This window comes from Cricetulus griseus, chromosome 6 (assembly GCF_003668045.3).
Source record: "Cricetulus griseus strain 17A/GY chromosome 6, alternate assembly CriGri-PICRH-1.0, whole genome shotgun sequence".
In the NCBI taxonomy this organism is placed as follows: Eukaryota; Metazoa; Chordata; class Mammalia; order Rodentia; family Cricetidae; genus Cricetulus; species Cricetulus griseus.
The window spans coordinates 47,903,028-47,925,041 of record NC_048599.1 but is presented as its reverse complement, the minus strand read 5'-3'; the positions used below and the strand labels follow the sequence as shown (position 1 = coordinate 47,925,041).

The window sequence follows — 22,014 nt, the reverse complement described above, 5'->3', positions numbered from 1 at the left end:
TCATGGCTTTGGGGAAAGGAATGCAGGTCGTGTCCCAAGCACTTTTACCTGCTGAACTATCTCATCTGCCTAGAGTTTTTCTTTATCCTCAGAACTCAAACATGTTGCTTTTATATATCTCAGGAGCACCATCTGTTAACTTTCTAGAAACAAAAGATGTCTTCTCAACTTAAAAATGTCATAATATGATGGATATGGTAATTCATGCCTTTAATCCCAGATCTCTTTGAGTTTGAGGCCAGCCTGGTCTACAAAACAAGTAGGGCTGTTTTACACAGAGAAACCCAGTCTTGAAAAACCAAAACCAAGCACCCGGGAGGCAGAGACAGGCGGATCTCTGAGTTTGAGGCCAGCCTGGTCTACAGAGCAAGTACCAGGATAGGCTCTAAAGCTCCAAAGCTCCACAGAGAAACCCTGTCTCAAAACACAAAAAAAAAAGAAAGAAAGAAAGAAAGAAAGAAAGAAAGAACGAAAGAAAGAAAGAAAGAAAACCAAAACCAGCCAGGCATTCAGGCATTTTGGTATATGCCTTTAATCCTAGCATTCAGAATGCTAAGGCGGGTAGGTGGATCGTGTGAATTTGAGGTTAGCCTGATCTACAAAGTGAGTTCTAGGACAATTACACAGAGAAACCCTGTCTCAAAAGAAAAAAAAAAAAAAAAAAAAAAAGAAAGACTATTCAAGCCCTCAAACTAGAAATCATCAAGGATGACTCAGTATAAGACTCCTTCTCAAAAAGTCAATTATTCAGGGGCTGGAGAGATGGATCAGTAGTTAAGAGAATCAGCCAGCTGCTCTTCCAGAAGACCCATTCCTCTGGAGGTTCGAGCCCCTGCACCTACATGACAGCTTACAACCACCTGGAACTTCATTCTCAGAAGATACAATACCCTCTTCTGGCCTCCAAGGGCATCAAGTGTGTATGTGGTGCACAGGCGTACAGAGGCAAAACATCCATCCACATGAAAAAACCACAAAAGTGTCACACACCTGTAATCCCAGCACTGGAGGGGCACTGGGGTAGGAGAGAGGCAAGAAGATTGCCACAGGCCAGCTTGGGGTACATAGTGAGCTCCAGATCAGCTAGAACTACACAGAGAGATGGTAGCTAAAACAAACAAACAAACAAATAAATAAAAGAGGAACCAATACTTAAAATTGGGTGTATCATCCTGGCATTTGGAGCTGAGACAGGCAGATCAAAGTTCAAGACTAGCCTAGGCTATATACTAAGTTCTAGGTCAGCCTGGGCTACATAGTGAGATACAGTTTCCAAACAAAGAATAAACTAACTTTAAAAATTCCCAAGCCAAGCATGGTGGTTCAAGCCTGCAATCCCAGCTCTTGTGAGGCTGAAGCAGAATTACTGTGACTTCAAGGCCACAAAAGATTCAAGATTATGTACTACCTTGACTAGGGTAAAATCAGGAAGGCGTAAATGGTCTAAGCACAGGTTGCCCTCCTACTTTGAATATGTAAATAAAGCCCCCAAGTTCTGTGCCAAGTGTAGCAGGTAGGGCTCTTACTTCTTCATCAGCAAGGTTTTTTTGTTTTGTTTTGTTTTTTTGGTTTTTCGAGACAGGGTTTTTCTGTGGCTTTGGAGGCTGTCCTGGAACTAGCTCTTGTAGACCAGGGTGGTCTCGAACTCACAGAGATCCGCCTGCTTCTGCCTCCCGAGTGCTGGGATTAAAGGCGTGCACCACCATCAGCAGGTTTTAATTCCTTTCTTAGTTCTAGGATTCAAACCGGCCAATCACATTCACCAACAGAGCTAGAGGGCACCCCCACCCTCTTGCTACTACGAAGCTTGCCTCCACAGCTATTGTTTTCTCCATTGCCAAGGGCAGATCCAGTGCAGCCATGTCTGGCTTGCAGTATTGTCTTCCCTTGAACTGCGGTCACATTTAAGAAACACATGTTATCAATCTCACTTGTCTAGTGTCAGATGTTCTGTTTGGCAGCTCCTGTAACTTTAGGCTTGGGAATCCCTCTCTTATCAATAGGATAAAGAAGAGCCATTAAAAACAGAAGTAGTGGCGAATGCCTTTGATCCCAGCACTTGGGAGGCAGAGACAGGAGGATCTCTGTGAGTTCGAGGCCAGCATGATCTAATGATCGAGTTACAAGACAGTCTCCAAAGCTACAGAGAAACCCTGTCTTGAAAGATTAAAAAAAAAAAAATCTAAAAGTCAAAGGAGACTGATTGAGAAGAAAGGAAGGAAGGAGCGGGGGGGGGGGGGGGGAGGAAAGGACAGGACAAGACAAATGAGAAGACTGATGATTGGGTCTGGTATGGTGGCTTTATCTCAGCACTCTGACGAGGCAGAGGCAGAGGCAGGTGGATTTCTCTGCAATGGGCTGTGTCTTTAACTCAGTGCTTGCATGAAGTCCTGGATTTGAGCACTATCACGACATAAAACTGAGCAGGCAGCACACACCTGTCATCCTAGCACTTGGAGTTAAGCCGAGGATCAGAAGTTCATCGTCATCCACAGCTATATATGGAGTTCAAGCCCAGCATCAAAATAACTACACACATAAATAAATCTGTGTTGTTCCCCAGCACTAGGCTTTGGGCAAGACGTCATGGCAGCAGTGGAAACAGACTCAGAGGGATGATTATTGTTAAATGGTGAATAAAACCACAAAGGCCCCAGTCTACAGAAGAACAGGCAAACAGATCACTCATATAACCCAAACGGCCACTCTGAAGGAGAACGTGGGGCTTCTTCTGTAGGAGGACTGTAACTGCCAACACCAAATTGGTAGAGAATGCACTTTAATTCGCATTGTAGTTTGGGTGTTTGTACTAAAGCTTGTGTAGAGTTTTGTGCACATGAATATGTGGAGTCCAGAGGGCATCAGGTGTCTTCCTCGATTACTTTCCACCTTGATCACTCTCCACCTAGTTTTCTGAAACAAGGTCTTTCACTAAAGCTGTGTTGCTCATGGATTTGGCTAGACTTAATGGTCAATGAGGTATAAAGATTGGCATGCTTGTCCCCACCCCCAGTTACAGACATACTCCGGGCACCGGGCATTTATATGGGTGCCCATTAAGCACTTTACCAACTGAGTCGCCTCTCTAGCCCCAGTATTAAACTTTTTTTTCCTTACAGCAGTGCTTACTTAATGAAGAACTAAAATCCTTTGGAACTGGACTGAATATTTATGGAAATTACCTGTAAAAGTTCTTAAGACTACATAGATCAATATGAAAAAATATAACTGGAATGGCCATGATCCAAGTATGGCATCATCTTTTATAATGTTTTATAAGATGATTACATGTGCAACACAGCCCATGAAAATCAAAAAGTCAACAAAAACATAAAACTATATTCATGATTGTATTCTTCTCAATTTTTGACTAATTGCATACCATACTTAAAGTAGATAGTTTATACTTTTATGTTCCCCAAGGTCTTAACATTCAATATTGTTTTTGTTTTGGGAGCAATGGAGCACACCTTTGATTTCAAGCACTCATTGGCAGAGAGGGGGAACCTCAGTGAGTTAGTTCAAGGCCAGCCTGGTCTACATAGAGAGTTCTAGGCCTGCCAAGACTACACAGTGAGACTTTGTTTCTAAATAAATAATAAAACAATAAAATAATTGATGGGTCATATTATAATACTAAGGAGCCACCTGTACTTGATCACTGTAAACTTCCTTGTAAGATACAAGGTCAAAAGAAAGACCAATCACTATCCTCAAATAAGCTCTCTGTACTCACAACTGTTTGTCATACAGGTTTTTCTGTCTTGTTTTGAAGGAAAGTCTGGTTCTCCAGGCTGGCTAGAGCTTGCTATATAGCCAGAGAGCCTTGAACTCCTCATCTTGTAGCTCCTATCTGCTGGGGTAACAGAGACCCAGTCAATTTCATGGAAATGTACAAACTTAAAACAGCTCTAAGTTTTTGTTTGTTTTGTTTTTCTAGACAGGGTTTCTCTGTGTAATAGCCCTAGCTGTCCTGGAACTCGATCAGTGGGCCAGGCCTTGAACTCACAGAGATCTACCTGCTTCTGCCTCCCAAGTGCTGGGATTAAGGCATGTGCCATCACCTTCTGGTTAGCTCTAAGTTTTGTAATAGCTAGAATAAATCAAGCCACTTCAGAATTTTCTCTGTAAACTTGTTTTACATAATTACTACAGACAGACTTGGTGATGACCTAATAAAACTTTTATTATCTGCCTTTGTGTCTTTCACTTTGCTATGCCATTGTCTCTTCTCCTGAGTTGTTGTTGTCACTCAGTAGGACAGTAACTGAGTTGTGGAAACAATTTCCTGAAGATTATGGACAATATGTTCAATACTATCTCCCTTATGAATTTATATTTGTTACTCTGGTCTATTTTGATGAAACAATATGCACAGAATAAAAGGATATTAAGGCAGCCAGGCATTTGAGAGGCAGAAGAAATCAAAAGTTCATGCCAGTTTTGAATGAGATTGGCCCCCATAGGCTCATATATTTGTATGCTTAGTCTCCAGCTGATGTCAGAGGATAGGAACAGCCTTGTCAGAGTGGATGTGGCCTTGTTGGAGGAGGTGTCACACCAAGCCCAGTGTCTGTCTTTCTGTTTGTCTATCTGCTTGCCTCTGCCTGGTCACTGACAATAAGGATGTAGAGTTCTCAACTACTGCTTCAGAACCTTTTGTTTGCTGCCACGCTCCCCTCCATAATGGACTAACACTCTGAAACTGTGAGCAAGACCCCCAATTAAATGCTTTCCTTTATACAGATTGCCTTGCTCCGGTATCTCTTCACACAGTAATATAAAAGTGACTAAGGGGCTGGAGAGATGGCTCAGAGGCTAAGAGCACTGGCTGCTCTTCCAGAGGTCCTGAGTTCAATTCCCAGCAACCACATGGTGGCTCACAGCTCTGGTGTCCTCTTCTGGTGTGAACATTGTATACATAATAAATAAATGTTAAAAAAGAAAGAAAAAACACAAACAAAAAGGGCTGAGGATGTACCATCGTACAATGCTTGCCTGCATGCAGGAGGCTTTGGGCTCAATCCCTAGTACCACATAAACTAGACATGGTAACTAACACATGCCTATAATCCCAGCACTTTCATGGAAAGAGAAGGATCAAGGTCATCCTCAGTTTTATAGCCAGTTCAGGGCCAGCCTAGGCCAAAACAGACCTTGTCTCAAAAAACAAACAGGACTGAAGAAATGGCTTAGTGGTTAAGAACACTTTCTGTTTTCTGGAGGACATAGGTTTAGTTCCTAGCACCCACGTTGGGTGCTCATAATCACTTGTAACTCTAACTTCTGGGATCAGACACCCTCCATGGATACCTGATGCACACACATATACAATAAATCTTTAAACAAACTAAGAACAGGGCTGAAGATGTGGCTCAGTGGTAAGGAACACTACTATTCTTGAAGATGTCTTGAGTTCAGTTCCCACCACCCATATGTGGCTGTCACAATTGCCTGACTCTCCAGCTTTAGGAGACACTGCTGGCCTCCTTAAGTACCTGTACACACACACACACAGAGTTATGTACAATACATAACACTTACCTAGATACTCACTCTTGGCCCTGTACTCAATACAAAAGGAACAAGGGTCTTTAAGACTCTTTCTTTTTTTTCTTTTTAATTTCTGTATGTAACTTTTTTTCCCCAACTTTTTTATTTGAATTAGGAACAGGATTGTTTTACATGACAATCCCATTTCCCTTCTCCCACCCGTCCTCCCCTACCCCCCACCCACTAAAACCTTATCTGTCACATATCTTCTCTGCTCCTCCTGGAGCAGAGAAGACTCTATTTCTTTCTCTTTTATTTTTGCAGGACCTCACATTCAAGTACTCTAATACTGAATTACATTTCCACATCTATCGGTCAAAGCTCTGTTCATGGAGCAGGGCATAGTAGTGTAAAACCAAAACCCCAGTGCTTATAAGGCAGAAGTTGGAGCACTGAGAGTTCAAGGCCAGCTTAGGCTGGATCTTAGTAAGATCCTGTTTAAAATAAACAAAAATTAGATTTGTTGATGAGCTGTAAAATCAAACCACCATTGGTGTGCTGAAAGCTTAGCCACCACTGGCAATGAAATACAATAGACAAAAAGCATCACGGACCAGGATATAGCAAGTAATGTACTGTGAAATGCTTGCTTCAGCTCCCTACAAGAAGATATGCTTGAGTTACATAAGACCCTATCTAGAAACAGAAACAAGTGTTTAAAATATTTATATATTAGCTTATTGTGTATGGTGCTAGAGTTCAAACATGAGACTCTATATGAGATGCATCCACAGCCCTGAGAATGTTTAATTAAAAACTTAGAATTTTTTAACACTTAATGTTTAAAAAATTTTAAGTTGCTTATCCTGGCTGTCCTGGAACTCACAGAGATCTACTTGCCTCTGCTTCCAGACTAATGGTGTGTGCTACCAGCATAGCTTATCCTTCGGGTTTTAACTGAGGAGCTGTGGAAACAATTTATACACATTTAGCAAACCATTAGCTACTTAGTATGTGGTAAACTGTTCATTTACTAAGTTTATTACATTAACAGGCTAAGCACTAAAAATGAACACATAATGCACAAAAGATTATATGTCTTGTGTGTGGGTGGGCTGGAGAGATGGCTCAGTGGTTAAGAGCACTGGCTGCTCTTCTAGACAGCCTAGGCTTGATTCCTAGCATCTAAATGGCAGCTCATAACTGTTTGTAACCCCAATTCCAGGGAGCCAATGCTCTTTTCTGACTTCCATGGACACTAATGTTTGCAGACAAAATAAAATACGTTACAGGCTTTTCCTTTTACACCAAGCCCTTGAAATATCATAAATTAAAGGCTGATGCCAGGAATGTGACTGTGTATGCCTGTAATTCCAGCATTTGCGAGGCTGAGTCCAAAGTACCCTAATTTGAAGCCTGCTTGGGCTACATGACTCCATCTCAAAAAAAGAATTTTTTTTTTTTTTAAATGTCAAGAAATTGGGTGGTGGTAGTGAATGCCTTTAATCCCAGTACTCAGGAGGAGGCAGAGGTAGGCAGATCTCTGACAGTTCAAGGTCAGCCTGGTCTACAGAGTTCCAGGACAGCCAAGGCTATACAAAGAAACCTTGTCTTGAAAACAAGACAAGAAAAGATGTCAATATATGCTTTCATCCTACTTCAGGCCTTGAGTAGGTCCTGAATGAATGGCCTAGCAGTGCCAGAGCTGCATCTCGATACCTAGAGGCAGAGTACTGGTACATCTCAATACCTAGAGACAGATGTTAGGGGTGTGCTAGGTGGAGGCAGGGTACTGGAACAGTCTTGGTCTGAAAAGCCTCTCTTATTGGGGATTTTTTTGTTGTTGTTGTTATTTGTGTTCGTGTAAGTGAATGTGGCTCTATATGTGCCATGGAGCCTGTGTGGTGGTCAGAGGACAATTTTCTGGAATAGGTCTCAATTGCCACTTGCTGAGGCAGGGGCACTCTTGTTTCTGTTGTTATACTGCATATTCCAGGCTAGCAGCTGGGCTGTGCTACCATCTCACTGCAGGAATTCTGGGATTACAGATGCATGGTAACATAGCTACCTTTGTCCATGGTGTCAGGGATTGAACCTGGTCAACACACTTGCACAGACAGTGCTTTTACCTGGGGAACCACCTCCCTAGCCTCCACTGTGTAGTCCATGTCTTCCTGGGCTTTCAGCCTTGCTGCCGTTATGGATCTGCTGATGTACTCTGATGGTATCAAGATTCTGCCTTAACTGCCTAGAGGGAGAGTATTAAGAACTGCACAGGTTGTTCTAATGGTAACCACTGATGAGCTGACTCTACCGTCAGTTATGCCTCTCCTACCTTACCCTTTACCACAGTTATCCCTATTTTTTCTACTATTAAGACTAGGTTATAGTTGACTTTACCAACAATGGATATAGCCTTTTATTCACTAGAAGTGCCTACTGTCTCCAAAAACAAATAAAGGAGGCTGTACATGGTGGCACATGCCTTTAATTCTAGTACTTGGAAAGTAGAATCAGGCAGATCTCTGTGAGTTCAAGGCCAGCTTGGTGTATACAGTGAGCTCCAAGCCAGTTAGTGAGATATTGTACACACACACACATACACCCAAGAGATTAGAGAAGAGATGGCTCAAAGGTTAGGACTCTACCAGAGTCCTCAGCACCTACATGGCGGCTCTCAACCCTTTCTAACACCAGGACCAAGGGATCTGATGCCCTCCTCTGGACTCTGCAGGCATGTGCATGGTGCACACAAATCCACACAGGCAAAAACACCCATATACAGAAAATAAAAAAAAAAAAAAAGTGTCTTGTCTTCAGCACAATATGATGCCCACTCCATACACAGCCCACGGGAAGCGGAGCAAATGACCCTACAAGAGACACACATCCCACACCACTTCTGAACACATGTTCTTCATACCTCCAGTGGGTGGAATCACCCACACCACTCAGAACTTTTTTTGTCAAGGATTCAGGGCTGAGTTCATGTGATGTGCTGTCAGAACAATTACATCCAGACCAAATGGGCCTTCTTCTTCCTCTCCCTGCCTCATGAGAAGCTGGCCAGTCTTTCTTCCAGAGACCTCCCTTTCAGAGGCTACAAAGACAGCCTTTGTCCCCAGGTCTCTATCATTGGCATTTCTCATTAACTCTTCTCCCCAGGGCTCTTGACTCTACTCAGAACTCCTGGGTCTGTAATAAGATGGAGAAACTTCCTTCAACAACTGGAGGAGATATGACCTGAGAGATTCTCCGATATGCACTTCTGCTGCCCAAGAAAAGGAACTCATCCTGGGAGCTGGGCTTGCAGGGCACAAATGGATACAATAAAGGTGCAATAGGTTGTTTTTGTTTTTTGAAATCATGAATGGGACTTTTGCCACCTCATAAGGGTGGAACCGCTATGATACACCCTGAGGTCTAGATTTTACCTGCTTATCTGGGACGACAGGCCAGGCCCTCGACACCAAGCTACAGGAAGCTCAGCAGTGCTCAGAGGCCTTTAATCCCCAACTTTCTGGTCAGATGCCATCCCTGCCCCAAGATGGCAGGGAAGGAAGTCGAGGTATGTAGGCCACATGATACATTCAAGTGGGGGCTGGAGTCAGGCTGAAGCCTGGGCAGGAAGGTCCTGGCCCCAGGAGATGAGGGAGTTGCTGGCCTGGGCAAGCTCAGTGATGGACACCCGGCCCCGCTGTCTGATGAAATTGGCCACGGCAGCCAGCTCCTCTGGGGTTATGTAGATGAATTTGCCCCGGTCGTCAATCACACCTGTAGGAACATGCACGTTGCAGGACTGAGTCCTCCCGGGCTTTCCCTACCTAACCTGAAAATGCCCGTTTATTCCTTTACAACTATTTAGAGCCTTTTTGTTCTCCTGTCGGTCTGGCTCTTCCTGGGTATATCAAATCCCATGCAGGTGAGTCACACCAATCCTTTCTTCATATTCCTCATTCCACCGCTAGGCCGAGGCCTCTATATGTCTTCCTTGTAACCAAGTCCAATTCCTCAGTTTCCCTCATTGCATATCCCTCCCAACCGAGAGAGGCCAAGCTGCTCTTGGAACAAGTCCCAGCAGCCTTCTGTGGTCACACACTCCCCCAGGCCAGGGATATATAGTTGATTCTCATTCTCTCACCTGTTAGAGTCCCCTCGGTGAGTAGGTCTTGGATGCGGTTTATGGTGTCCTATGAGGAAAACAAGACTCAGAGCTTGTCTTGGGGTTTCCATTCCCACAGTCCCATTACCCCTCTACTACTCCAGTCAAATTTCCCCCTCTCCTTATCAAGCTTATCCCGTGGCTGTGACCATGGTTCCCATTGGAGGGACTCTTGAAGTGACTTTGATCCTAGGATATGCCAGCTCTCTTTCAGCTGGAAAAGGAATAATGGAGCTGTATGGCTGCAAAATAGCCTGTTTGCAAGAGGTAATTGGATTCAGGCTGCTTTGGTCACAGGGAAGGCTAGAGTATGGCATTTGAATTTCCTTTTTCTTTCCTGTTCTTTTCATCTCTGTAGAAATGCAGGATTCCTGGAATGTCCTATTCACTCTTGGTTGGAGATAGCCTCGAGGGGCATCACAACTTACCATATTCAGGCCAGCCCCCTACTTGCCTCATAGACCCATTAGCTATATCCCATATTCTAATCCACAGCCAGAGCTTACCTGAGTCCTTAGACCCATCTGGAAAGCCAGATCTTCCAAAAGCACAACCTTGGACTGCTATAGATAAAAGGAAGAAGAGAGAGGCTGAGACCACTTGGCCAGCTCAAAGCCAGTGAGATGCCATTTATTGATTGATTGATTGATTGATTGATTTACTTATTTATTTTTTCCCAGTTTTTGGAGACAGGGTTTCTCTGTGTAGCTCTGGAACCTGTCCTAGAACTTGATCTGTAGAGTAGGCTGGTCTCGAACTCAGAGGTCCACCTGCTTCTGCCTCACAGTGCTGGGACTAAAGGTGTGTGCCACCACCATCTGGCTTGCACATCATTTTCCTAAACTAACACTTTTAGAGGTGTGTGTGTTTGTGTGTGTGTGTGTACACCTGCAACAACATATATGTAGCAGCCAGAGGAAACCTTCAGAAATCAGTTCTCTCCATTCACCATGTGAGTCGCAGGAACTGAACTGAGATCTTGAGATCTTGAGGTCTGACAGTGAGGGCCTTTACCTGCTGAGTCATCTTGCCAGCCCAAATTTTGATCTTTTTGTTTTTAACCTTTTAAAAATAAAATAGTTACCTAAACCAGGTGCTGCAGATAATACCTGTAATCCCAGTACTTCGAAGTTCGAGGCAGGAAGGTCAGTTCAAAACTATTTTTGGCCATGTATTGAGTCTAAGGCCTGTTTAAGCTACAAGACTCCATCTCAAAAAGCCAAAACTATAAAACATAACTTTTCATCTAGAGTTGTGCTTGCTGAGGACCTGCCAGACAAGAAATTAAGATGGGAGATGGAGAGGTGGCTCAGTGATTTAGAGCACTTGGACTCTTGCAGAGGACCAGGTTTGATTCCTAGCACCCTCATGGTGACTCACAACCATCACAACTCCAGGTCCACAGAACTCCAGGAGCACAGGCATGTTTGTGGTGCACATACATTCATGCAGGTAAAAACATTCACATACATTAAAAGGGGAGGTTGAAGAAATAGTAAACAAGAGAGACAGTTCCTACCCCTGGGCTAAAAGCCTCTCTGATGAACAGAAGTAGATAGAAAAGGAAAGCTAACAGGCCTGAGGTCTTTCATAAGTGATCCCTTCCTTCAGGCTAGATTTCCATAAAACTGACATATCCATACTTCTTTCCAATCACTCTCTTCACACTGTCTGATGCATACCCCCTCTCACTGGGATTGGTCAAATAATTACCACTAGGGCTGGCAAGATGGTTGTCAGTCAAGTGCTTGTGTGCTGTCAAGGACCAGAGTCTAATCCCCAGAACTCACATAAAGAAGGTGGGTGTGACTGTGGCAGTGCATGAACTTAGGACGCAGAGGCAGAGGCAGAGGCAGAGAGGCAGAGGCAGAGAGGCAGAGGCAGAGAGGCAGAGGCAGAGAGGCAGAGAGGCAGAGAGGCAGAGAGGCAGAGAGGCAGAGGCAGAGGCAGAGGCAGAGGCAGAGGCAGAGGCAGATAGATTTCTGGGAGCTCGAATCTATACAGTGAGAACCTGTCTCAGAAACAAACAAATAGCTGAGTGTGTTGACATCATGCACCTGGAACCTCAGCGATGGAAAAACAGAGATAGGTAGATTACTGGGGCTCACTGGTCAGCCAGTGTAGCCTGTTTGGTGAGATCCAGGCCACTGGGCAACTGCACATCACCTTCTTACAAAAAATAAAAACAAAATTTAAAAAGGGGGTGGACAGTACTCGAGGAACAAGCAATACTAGAAGTTCCCCGCATATGTGTATATCTATGTATACACACCAGTACACAGGAACACCCACACATACAAACACGCAAAGTAACCATATTAACATGCCATGTTTCATGTGCTGCTCTCACATCCTCAGGAGAAACTTTAGCTCCCAGCAGCTCAGTCAAGGAGTCACAGCTGGGTCTACACATGCAGCTGCCCCCACCTTTGCCACATATAGCATATGCTTTGGGAGAAGGCGGTCCCTTGCATTTCCGTGAATCTTCCACAGCAAATGAGCTGGGGGAGTAATGACATGGGGACGCCTCCTCAGCTACATATGGCATGTGACTTGTTGGAATGCCAACCTGCATGTGCAAGCAGGGATACGGGGTGGGGAGTGGAAAGGTTGGGGAGGGTACAATCAAGAGGCAGTTAGATCACGGATCGGGCAAGCACAGGTGATCTTGCCAGCAGCTTCTACCTATAAAACAGACCAGGCACTAGGCCCTCAGTAGCAGTTTGGAGCAGGAACATAGTCGCCTCCTGCGGTGCCTGGTTCCTGAGGATGTGGTCTGAGGATGCTACTAGGGTCAAAAGTGTATTTGAACAAACAGTTATACGTAGCCATGGCAGAAAGTGGAACAGACATTCCTATTGTTCATATGAAGCAAGCTGTGTGCAGAAACCTTCTCCAGTTCTGAAGTTCTGTCTAGAAGGACTGATCCCTTGAAGTGTGGAAGAAAGTGGAAGGGATGAATTTCAGAGGTGTCCTTCTTCCTCTAAGGTGGTAGCTCCAAAGGGATAAGCTAGCACAGGCTGAACAAACTCCTAAGCTCAAGCGTTTGGAGAGCATCACGAATGGGGTGATGGTAGCACATGCCTTTAATCCTAGTACTCAAGAAGCAGAGGCAGGCAGATCCACAGTGTCTGCTCTACTAAGTGAGTTCCAGTATAGCCTGGTCTACAAAGTGAGTTCCAGTACAGACAGAATTACACAGAGAAATATCTAGAACAACAACAACATCAAAAAAGAAAAGGAACCTCCAGGGAGCCACCAAAGCCAGAGCCAGACCTACCTGGAAACTTCCTGCTAGCCTCTGCAGAAAAGAGGGCAACACTGAAGCTGACCTCTAAATCCACCTGGGAGGCCTCAAAGGAAGTGCTGCTTCCCACTGTAGGTAGGGATAGCAAGTTCTCAACAACAGCAGGAAGGACAGTGTGAAAAAAATTTGCCCAGGGCAGTGTGCCAGGGTAGAGTATGGGCTTCATTGAGGGGAAATGCGCACAATCTAAGGGAAAAGGGCCCTCTGGAAGATCCTGGGCCCCAGACATGTGCCCAGCCCCTCGCTGTTGTGGAGAGACATCTAAACCCTGCTCTCTTTTAGGAGAGGTGGGGGAGGATTATGCAAGCCCCAGCTTCTTGGCAGCCCCTGATACCACCCCCACCATCGCCCCCGCTCCCTCTGTACTCCTTCCCTCAGCTGCCTCTGCACCTCTGAGCTGCACTTGAAAACCTCTCCCCTTCTCGCATCCTTTGTGGGAGAGAAGTTGCTTAGCAGCAAAGCAGATCAGGATGTGCTTACGCACTGCAGAGCAGCATCGGGGCAGCCTGTGAAGCGGCTATGGATGGAGGGACACTGCTGACTGCTCTAGGTTACAATGGAAACACCATCCTATTTCTTCTTGAAGGTCCAAGTTCCCAGGCAGGACCACAGAGCACAGGACATTTGTTCCAACTCAGTGGCACCTCAGCGTGACAGCACTGACAGAAAACACATGTGAATTGACTTCAAAACACGATGACTCATTGAGCGTGGGGTCTGAAGAGCAGAGGAACTGTCAAACCAAGAATTAGGAAGCCATCAGAGGCTTGCGCTTCCCACACAGACCACTGTCCTTCTCTACCTCCTGGGTGTGAAGGGAAGGGACTTTCCTGGCCAAGAACCAGTCGCTGGACCCCATGCTCATTCTGGTCCAGGACTAAATGAAACATCCCCCGCTTGGTCCTGAGAACATCTACAAAACACACATAGACACTTACGCACACTCACATGGCAGGAGAAGATACCGGAGTTCTCTGAGCCTCTTACCTTAATGTAATTGATGAATTCTGCCAGGAAGCTGTGAGACTAAAGGCAGAGAAACCAGTGAGCATCACCCCTGGCTGGAGGCACATGATTCTATGCCTGGCCCTAACTATCTATACTCCCTGATCACCTGCCTGCTGCCCTCTGCTTTCATGAGGGGTAGAGCCTCTCAGACTAAGGAACAACAGGACAACATTCTCTGCTGAGATGAAGGCTACAGTTACTCTTACAGGCACCCACCCTGCTTCTCAGTGCACAGCCAGAAGTGTCTAAGGTGGAGTGGATGGCCTTGGACCTAACACACAATACCCTTGTGGCACAGGTTTCCCAGGAGTGGTGTGCCCACCTGTTCCTCAGTCATGGTTTCGCTAACACCTTCCTCTTCTACCACGAAGGCCTCCTTCAGTTTCAGGTATTCCTCGTGCTCCCGCCGGGCCTGCTCCTCCCGAGCCTTTCTTTCTTCCTCCTCCTGTGGACACAGAGAAAGGAGAGGCAGGTATTTGGGGCAGCTGCCCACTCACATCTGTTCTGGTTTCTGCTGTCTCTGCAGGACACAAGCACATACAGCCTAGAGACAGTGTTTCTGCAAGACTTTCACCCTTTGGTCTCGAGCTAAACAACCGGTGGAGGCTTCCTCACCATCCCTATCAACCAGGCAATGCTGCTCAGTCCCTCCCCTGTCTCTTGCTCAGGAGGTAATATAGGAAAAAATTCTCTCTCTCTCTCTCTCTCTCTCTCTCTCTCTCTCTCTCTCTCTCTCTTTCTCTCTTTCTCTCTTTCTCTCTTTCTCTCTTTCTCTCTTTCTCTCTTTCTCTCTTTCTCTCTTTCTCTCTCTCTCTCTCTCTCTCTCTTTTTCTCTCTCTCTTTTTCTCTCTCTTTCTCTCTCTTTCTCTCTCTTTCTCTCTCTTTCTCTCTCTTTCTCTCTCTCTCTTTTTTTCGGTCTTTTTGAGACAGAGTTTCTCTGTGTAGCTTTGGAGCCTATCCTGGCACTCGCTCTGGAGACCAGGCTGGCCTCGAACTCACAGAGATCCACCTGCCTCTGCCTCCCGAGTGCTGGGATTAAAGGCGTGTGCCACCAACGCGGTAGGAAAAAATTCTTGAAAAAATCCTTGGTCATGTCCAGATATAAACAAACAGCAGATTCTGCTTCCTACTACCCATGCACACAGCCTACTACCCACTATAGAGTCTGACTTCTGAGTCACCTGAGTAGATAGCCTCACCAGAAGTACCGTCCTGGCTGCCTTGATGGATGTGGGAAGGCCCACCTTCCAGTAGCAGCCCAGATAAAAAGGGCAGGTCAGAGGAGACTTGTAGGGGAAGCTGTAGCCACGCCTACTTAGGGGCTGGCTACAGCTTCCCCTACAATTCCCCTTTTAGTCTGCCAGCCCCTAAGTAGGCGTGGCTACAGCTTCCCCTACAGAGACTATCTGGCCTTTTGCTCAACCAGTGTCTTTGCTCACCTCCCTCTTGCCCATGGAGGCCAAGAGTGGACATCAGAACCTCTGGAGCTGGAGTCACCAGTGTTTGTGCGACACTTAATAAGGGTGCTAGGATAAAAACTCTGGTCCTCCAATAAAGCAGTAAACATCCTTCCCACTGACCTAGCTTTCTAGATCCAACTCTCCATTCTCTCTCTCTCTCTCTCTCTCTCTCTCTCTCTCTTTCTCTCTCTCTCTCTCTCTGTCTCTGTCTTGTCTCTCTTTCTCTTTGGTTTTATTCAAGACAGGGTTTCTCTGTGTAGCTTTGGAGCCTATCCTGGCACTCACTCTGTAGACTCCATTTTCTAAATGAAGCAAAACAGTGACTTATTTCCAAACAAGTATGAGAAGATGGGGGAAAATAGTAGAAGGAAAAGCATACAGTAATAGCTCAACAGTGGAACACGTCCCTGGAATGTACAGGCCGTGATCAATATTCAGTACTGGAAACAAAACAAAAACAAAACCTAACCTCACTCTAACCACAAGATAGACACCAGTCATTCCAGCACTCAAAGGCAGGTGTAAGCAGAGTGCCACAAGTTTGAGACCAGCCTATGCTACACAGAGTTGAGGCCTGCCTTTACATAGTAAGACCCTGTCTTGAAAAAAACAAATTAATTGATTAAAAACAAAAATCAGGCTGGAGAGATGGCTCAAAACAGTTAAAAGCACTAGCTGTTCTTTCAGAGGACTCAAGTTTGGCCATATGGTGGCCCTTATTTTTTTAATCTAAAAGACAAATAAATAAAATAAAAATAAAAATCAGTCAATCCAAATCAAGGTACAACCTACAACCGCTTTCCCAGTACCCCTCAAAACTATCAAGAGGCTAAACAGGAAAACCTGACAATCAAATCCCACAGAGGTCTAAGAAGACTTGACAGATAAATAAAACAGTATGTTTCATTTATATATATTTCATATATATGACCCTGCAAGAGAAAAATATTTGGGCTGGAGAGATGGCTCAGCAGTTAGGAGCAGTGGCAGCTCTTTCAGAGGACCTGGGATTGATTTCCAGCACCCACATGGTGGCTCAGAAGATTCTATAACTACAGTTCCAGAGGAATCTGGCACCCTCATCTGGCCTCCAAGCATAAAAGCAGGCAAAACACCATATACATAAAATAAAATTAAAAAAAAAAATTACTAGGGCTGGGATGTATGTAGCTCAGTTGATAGGGTCTTTGCCCAGCAAGCATGAAGCCCTGGGTTCAATTCCCATCTAAACCAGACTAATAGTGCATGCCTCTCCTCTCAGGGTGTGGGAAGTAGAAACAGGAGGAAAAGACATCCTTGGCTACACAGCAAGTTCAAATCCAGTCTGTTGCCTCAAAAACCAAAAGGAAGAAAAAACACCTGAATAAATTGTGACACTTAATTAAGGGTATGTTAGTACAGCTTTGAGAAATGGGCCAATATCACAGTGAGGGGAGCTGCTGAGAAACCTAAAACAGGGAGAAAGCCAGAACACCAAAGGTAGATTAGGCATGATGACTACTCAAAGGTAATCAACTTTCTCTGCTCGTGCCTCCCACGGCCACTCTCCATGGCCAGGCGTCCTCCAGATATAAGAGTTCAACAACAAGGCCAGCCAGAGGCCCTCTTATTTTATGTACCCTACATGTTTGAACTTTCCCCTTTCTTGGAAACCTGGATCTTGAATAATCTGGCTGACAAAGAATCATTAACCACCTTTCTATGTGGCTCCAGTTCTCCAAGCACCACTCCTTTGCCAGGCACTCAATGGATTCATCATCTCTTAAAACTGTGGATAACCAGCTGGGCTGTGGTGGTGCATACCTTTAATCCCAGCACTTTGGAGACAGAGGCAGGAGGATCTCTATGAGTTCGAGGCCAGCCTAGTTCCAAAGCTACATGGAGAAACCCTGCCCCCACCCCAGCCCCTCACCCCCCCCAAAAAAAAGGAAAGAAAAAGAGACTGTGGATAATAACCTCAAGGTCCTTGGACCTAGAAATGACCTATTTCTCCACCTCCTTTTCTTTGTCCAGAGGCTCTGACCACGTTCAATGTTTCTCAAATGTTCTATACTTTGCAGCTCATGATCACAAGAATCCCCAGCTCTGGGCTGGAGAGATTGCTCAGAAATTAAGAGCATTGGTTGCTCTTCCAGAGGACCTGAGTTCCAATCCCAGAACCTACATGGTAGTTCACAGCCATTTTTAACTCCAGTTGTGATGTCCTCTCCTGGTCTCCATAGGCACCAGGCACACACATAGTGACAGGGTAAACAGACATACATGCAGGCAAAACACCCATACACATAAAGTTTGTTTTGTTTTCTGAGACAGGATCTCTTTACATAGCTCTGGCTGTCCTGGAATACAAATATCTGCCTGCCTCTGACTCCCAAGTGCTGGGCATGTACCACCATGTCTGGCTTTTTTTTTAAAACCCCATTCACATTAAAAAAATTAATTAAAAAAAAAAAAGAGCCAGGCATAATAGTGTACACCTTTAGTCCCAACACTCAGGAGGCAGAGGCAGATGGATCTCTGAGTTCAAGGCCAGCCTGGTCTAGAGTTCCAGGACAGCCAGGCCTACACAGAGAAACACTATCAGTTCAAACCCATGGTGCTTCTACAGGTGATATTTTGAAGCCAGGGGAAAGCATAGAACAGGGCAAGCCCTTGTGCTGGATTCACAATCCATTTTCTATTTTAGAGACTGGACGTAGCTAGTTAGCCCAAGCTGACCTTGAACTCAGGTCCTCCTGCTTCAGCTTCTCAAGTGCTGGGACCACATGTATGAGCCACCACCGCACCCAGTGCCATGCCTGTCTTGTAGGAGGGAGGCATTTGGGAGCTATCTCGGAGCCAGGTTAGGTCATAATGGGCCAGACAACCGTGTCTGGAATCAGCCTCACCTTCTGTTCTTCCTTCAAGCGAAGCCGCTCCTCTTCCTTCTTCCATTCAGCCTCACGTTGGGACTCGAGGCGTTTCCGTTCCTCACGTTCAGCTTCCTCAGCCTGGAGAGAGGTGTTTCTAGGTCCTTCTCTCTTCCTCTGGCTAGTCTGCCCACCCCTGTGCCAGGACATAAGCTAAGACTGCAGGAGAGCAAGCCAGGTTGGCAGCAATACCAGTCTAGCATTAAAAGAACCCCAGGGGCAGTCTGTCCTGGGAACTAAAGGTTAGGCCCTTTCCCACCCTTGGGAGTTATGCCCCATCCTCTTGCTTGCCTCACGCTGGGCTTTTCGAGCCTGTTTTTCCTCTAGTTTCCGTAGTTTCTTGGCTCCAATTTTCCCTGTTGGGTGAGCTTCTGCTGGCTTCTCAACACCTTCTTCCTCCTGGGCTGGGTATGGTCAGGCAAAAACAATTTTAAGTCCTAGACAGAAAAGACATCCTCTCCTCCATCACCTTCCTCAAGGGATGGGGGGATGGGGGTAGGGATGGAGTGCGGTTCTACCCACCCCTGCCTTTCAGAAGCATCCACCACAAGTGTGCACATACGAGTGTGGGTGTGAGAAAATACTCATGTGTACTGGGTGGGGGATGGGGGATGGGTTGGGGGGTGTTGAAAGGCCACAGGTACAAATGAGACTTTAGGTGCCACACAGCTGTAAGAAGGTCTCAACACCTGAATGTTTGTGGATCACAGGTGTCTGCACCTGAAGGTGTCCCTGATTTCTGTCTCTGTGCCAAACCTCCAGGGAAAGATGAACTTGTGGGCAAATTTATTCCAACCATAAATTCAACACCCTCCATGTTCTAGTCAGGAACTGATGGGTTCCTTCAACCAGGATCCTCCTCCCTTTATTTTAACAGAGCCAGATTGAAAAAAATAACTCCAACCTCAGGGCCTGCTGGAAATTAATAACATGTTGATGCCCGAGCCTCAGAGTGTATGACTGAAATCTGAAACAGGAAAGATGGCAACAGGAGGGCTCTCTGCTGTTGTCGTGTGCTGCTTTTGAAACAGCTGTGTAGCCCAGGTTGGCCTAAAACTCGACATGCTCCTGCCTCTGTCTTCTGAGCGCACGAATTATAAACATACACCACATATCCACTAAAGGGCTCTTTTTAAGCCAAAGGGTCTAATAATCCCAAGGTGAAAGTCAAATCAAGACAAAGTCCCAAATTTGCCTAAATTCTGAGTAAAGTTTAGCAATCTCTTCTTCATACTGAAGTCAGACTTTAAGTACCAGAGAAGAGACATTCTTTCCCATAATCCTAAAGACTTTCTGAGACTCCCAGGAGCTGGTATATGGAGGTACATGTCAACAGAAATGTCTCTATTTCCAAGCACTTATTTACAGATAATCCCAATGAACCAAGGTAATTGCCCAATGGAGGAGGGACTGGGCTAAGGAATGTCGACTCTGAGGACCAAAGTGTAGGCCCAAGACTCTGGCCCCACCACTAAATGGTCTTCCTACACTGTAGCTTCATGCTCCTTGCCCTTATCTAGTCTGGGGGACTCATTAACGCCTTTAATACAGTTCCCTTCCCCCAGACTGGGCCCTCTCACCTGGAATAACAGCTTCATCCTCATTCTCATCCACTTCTGCCCAGGCCACTCGCTGGGCTCGACGATGGGCCTGTAGACGGCTGCCCAAGTCCCTCCGACGCCGGGGCCTGCCTCCAGCGGTTCTCTGCTCCTCAGACTCCTGGGGCCAAGGCTGGGCTACCTGGCCTGCTCCTGCCCGCTCTTCCTCATTGTGCAGTGGCTCTCCACTAGCTTTCGGGAGGGAGGAACCAGAACACTGTCAAGCAGCCCATCCTCTTGACAGTGAAGAAAAACAGCATCTTGGGAGTCTCATCCTCCTCTGCTTAACTTCCTTCTAGACTACTGATGCCCACAGCACAATGTTCCAATTTTGGTCTGTCAAGGCCTTTATTACTCATGCCTCGGTGTCATGCTGCAAGCTTATTTCTCATTTCCTAACTGCTTTAACACCTTTACCTCCTTTCAACTCACTCCTCCTCCCCTTTGCAGGAGACTTGTTAGGATACTCTCGCCCTGAGGTTTACAGATCGCACTCGATGCCCACTGCAAGACTGCATTTACTCCTTGCATGCTGTAATTTTATAGGGTACTCCAACCGGAGAGCACTTTTCACACTCAGGGTTTCAATCTCCCCTCCCTGGAAGATTGGTTGGCTATTAGCTTTACCTCTCTTCCGCCCCTGCGGCACAGAGATGCTCTGAAGTAGCCTATGGGGGTCAGGCATCAGAGACTTAAGAAACTCCTAAGCAAACCTTAAGTGTTAGTAAGGAAGAGTGACAGGTTATATGTTTTGTGCCAGGCCAATGACATGGCCTTCTGATCCTGGTGGAGGGTAGGGCCATGGGTGCCCTCTTGGGCGGAGAGGAAGATGCCTTCAGAGTTCCCGGAGGCTGCCTCGCCCTGGTAAGTAGAACACACCGGGCAGGATTAGGGAGCCTGCAGCCTCTCCTATTGGTGTAGAGCAGAACCGCAGGCTTGGTTCCCAGGTTGGGTCCCCAGCCCTAGGATGCCTATTAGTCCCGAATGCATCCACATGCGCGTGCGCAGAGCTGTTCCCGGCCCGCGCTCCTCGTAAGCGCAGCAAGGCACGTCCGTGCATGCGCACCAGTCGCGATGCGACGGCCTACCAAAGCCCAGGAGTCCTGAGGAACGGACTCCTCCGGCCCTGGGTCGGCGGCACCTCCTACCTGCTGCCGCCCGACCCCGGCTGCGGGTCAGGAAGAAGATAACGCCGATGAGCAAAACCGCCGCCGCCAGATACACCCAGGGCCCCACCATGACGACAGACAGCCCGGCAGTGAAGCCAGCGCGCCCGCGGGACCCGGATCACCAGGCCCCGCCCACTACCGTACGCCCTGCCCAGCTGCACGTTGTGCTCCGCCCCCGCCCAGGGGTGACCAGGGCCTCGGTTAACCCCCAAGTCCTGGCTGCCGCACGTGTCTGTCACTCCAGCACTCGGGAAGTGGGGACCCGAAGACCAGGATTTCAAGGTCGTCTTTGGCTATATAGCGAGTCTGCAGTTAAGAGCACGGGTTGCTATTCCAGAGGGTCCGAGTTCGGATCGCAGCACCCATTTGGTGGCTCACAGCCTCTGTGATTTCAATTCACAGGGATCGGATGCCCTCTACAGACCTCCTCGAGCACCAAGCACGCACGTTGTACACATACATGCCTGCAAAACATACTCATAAAATAAATCATAAACAGCCGGGATGGGTAAGTGGGTATCAATTAAACTGGGGTTATAGGTTGGTAGTAGAGCACTCACGGCCAAGGCCCTTAGTTTGATCTTGAGCACTGAAGAAAGGCAGCATGTGTGTTAATATCTTACTAATACTGCAGCTTTGGCATCTATTGCGTTATTTTCTGTAAATTTTGAATATTTTGTAATTTTTTTTCAATATCTGGCAAGTGCTGTTACAGTAAGCTGAATCTAGCGCCTACATTCTTTATATTTGGAGATTGAAACCCATGTTCTTATGCAGGCGAAGGCTCTGCCATGGAGTTTTATCTCAGCCCAGGCCCCTGAATTGATTTTTTTTTTTTTTCTGAGACAGGGTCTCTGGTAGCCTAGGTTGGCTTGAAACTTGCTGTGTAGCAGAGGATGGCTATGAAC

At 46.3% G+C, this 22,014-nt stretch overlaps 1 protein-coding gene across 2 annotated transcripts; it reads right to left on the bottom strand.

Annotated features, from left to right (window-relative positions):
* Positions 1 to 8,273: 8,273 nt before the first annotated feature.
* Ddrgk1 (DDRGK domain containing 1) lies at positions 8,274 to 21,243 on the bottom strand. Of its 2 annotated transcripts, none has more exons than XM_035446381.1 (9): positions 21,086 to 21,243; positions 19,920 to 20,129; positions 18,631 to 18,743; positions 18,319 to 18,420; positions 14,293 to 14,415; positions 13,950 to 13,988; positions 10,162 to 10,218; positions 9,635 to 9,683; positions 8,274 to 8,688 (listed from the first exon to the last, which is right to left on the bottom strand). In XM_035446381.1, the coding sequence occupies exons 1-9, from the start codon at positions 21,174 to 21,176 to the stop codon at positions 8,642 to 8,644; spliced, it is 831 nt and encodes a 276-aa protein (XP_035302272.1). In that variant the 5' UTR covers positions 21,177 to 21,243; the 3' UTR covers positions 8,274 to 8,641. The 2 variants fall into 2 exon arrangements, with proteins under 2 accessions (XP_035302272.1, XP_027277580.1); XM_027421779.2 differs by lacking the exon at positions 8,274 to 8,688 and adding an exon at positions 8,979 to 9,267.
* Positions 21,244 to 22,014: the final 771 nt, after the last annotated feature.

Excerpts from the sequence above, each read along its gene's own strand:
- Ddrgk1 (XM_027421779.2), bottom strand. The coding sequence starts at position 21,176 with ATGGTGGGGCCCTGGGTGTATCTGGCGGCGGCGGTTTTGCTCATCGGC. Across the intron at positions 10,219-13,949 it reads AATTCATCAATTACATTAAG|CAGTCCAAGGTTGTGCTTTT; the intron begins GTAAGAGGCTCA and ends TTTTATCTATAG. Across the intron at positions 9,684-10,161 it reads AGATGGGTCTAAGGACTCAG|GACACCATAAACCGCATCCA; the intron begins GTAAGCTCTGGC and ends TTTTCCTCATAG.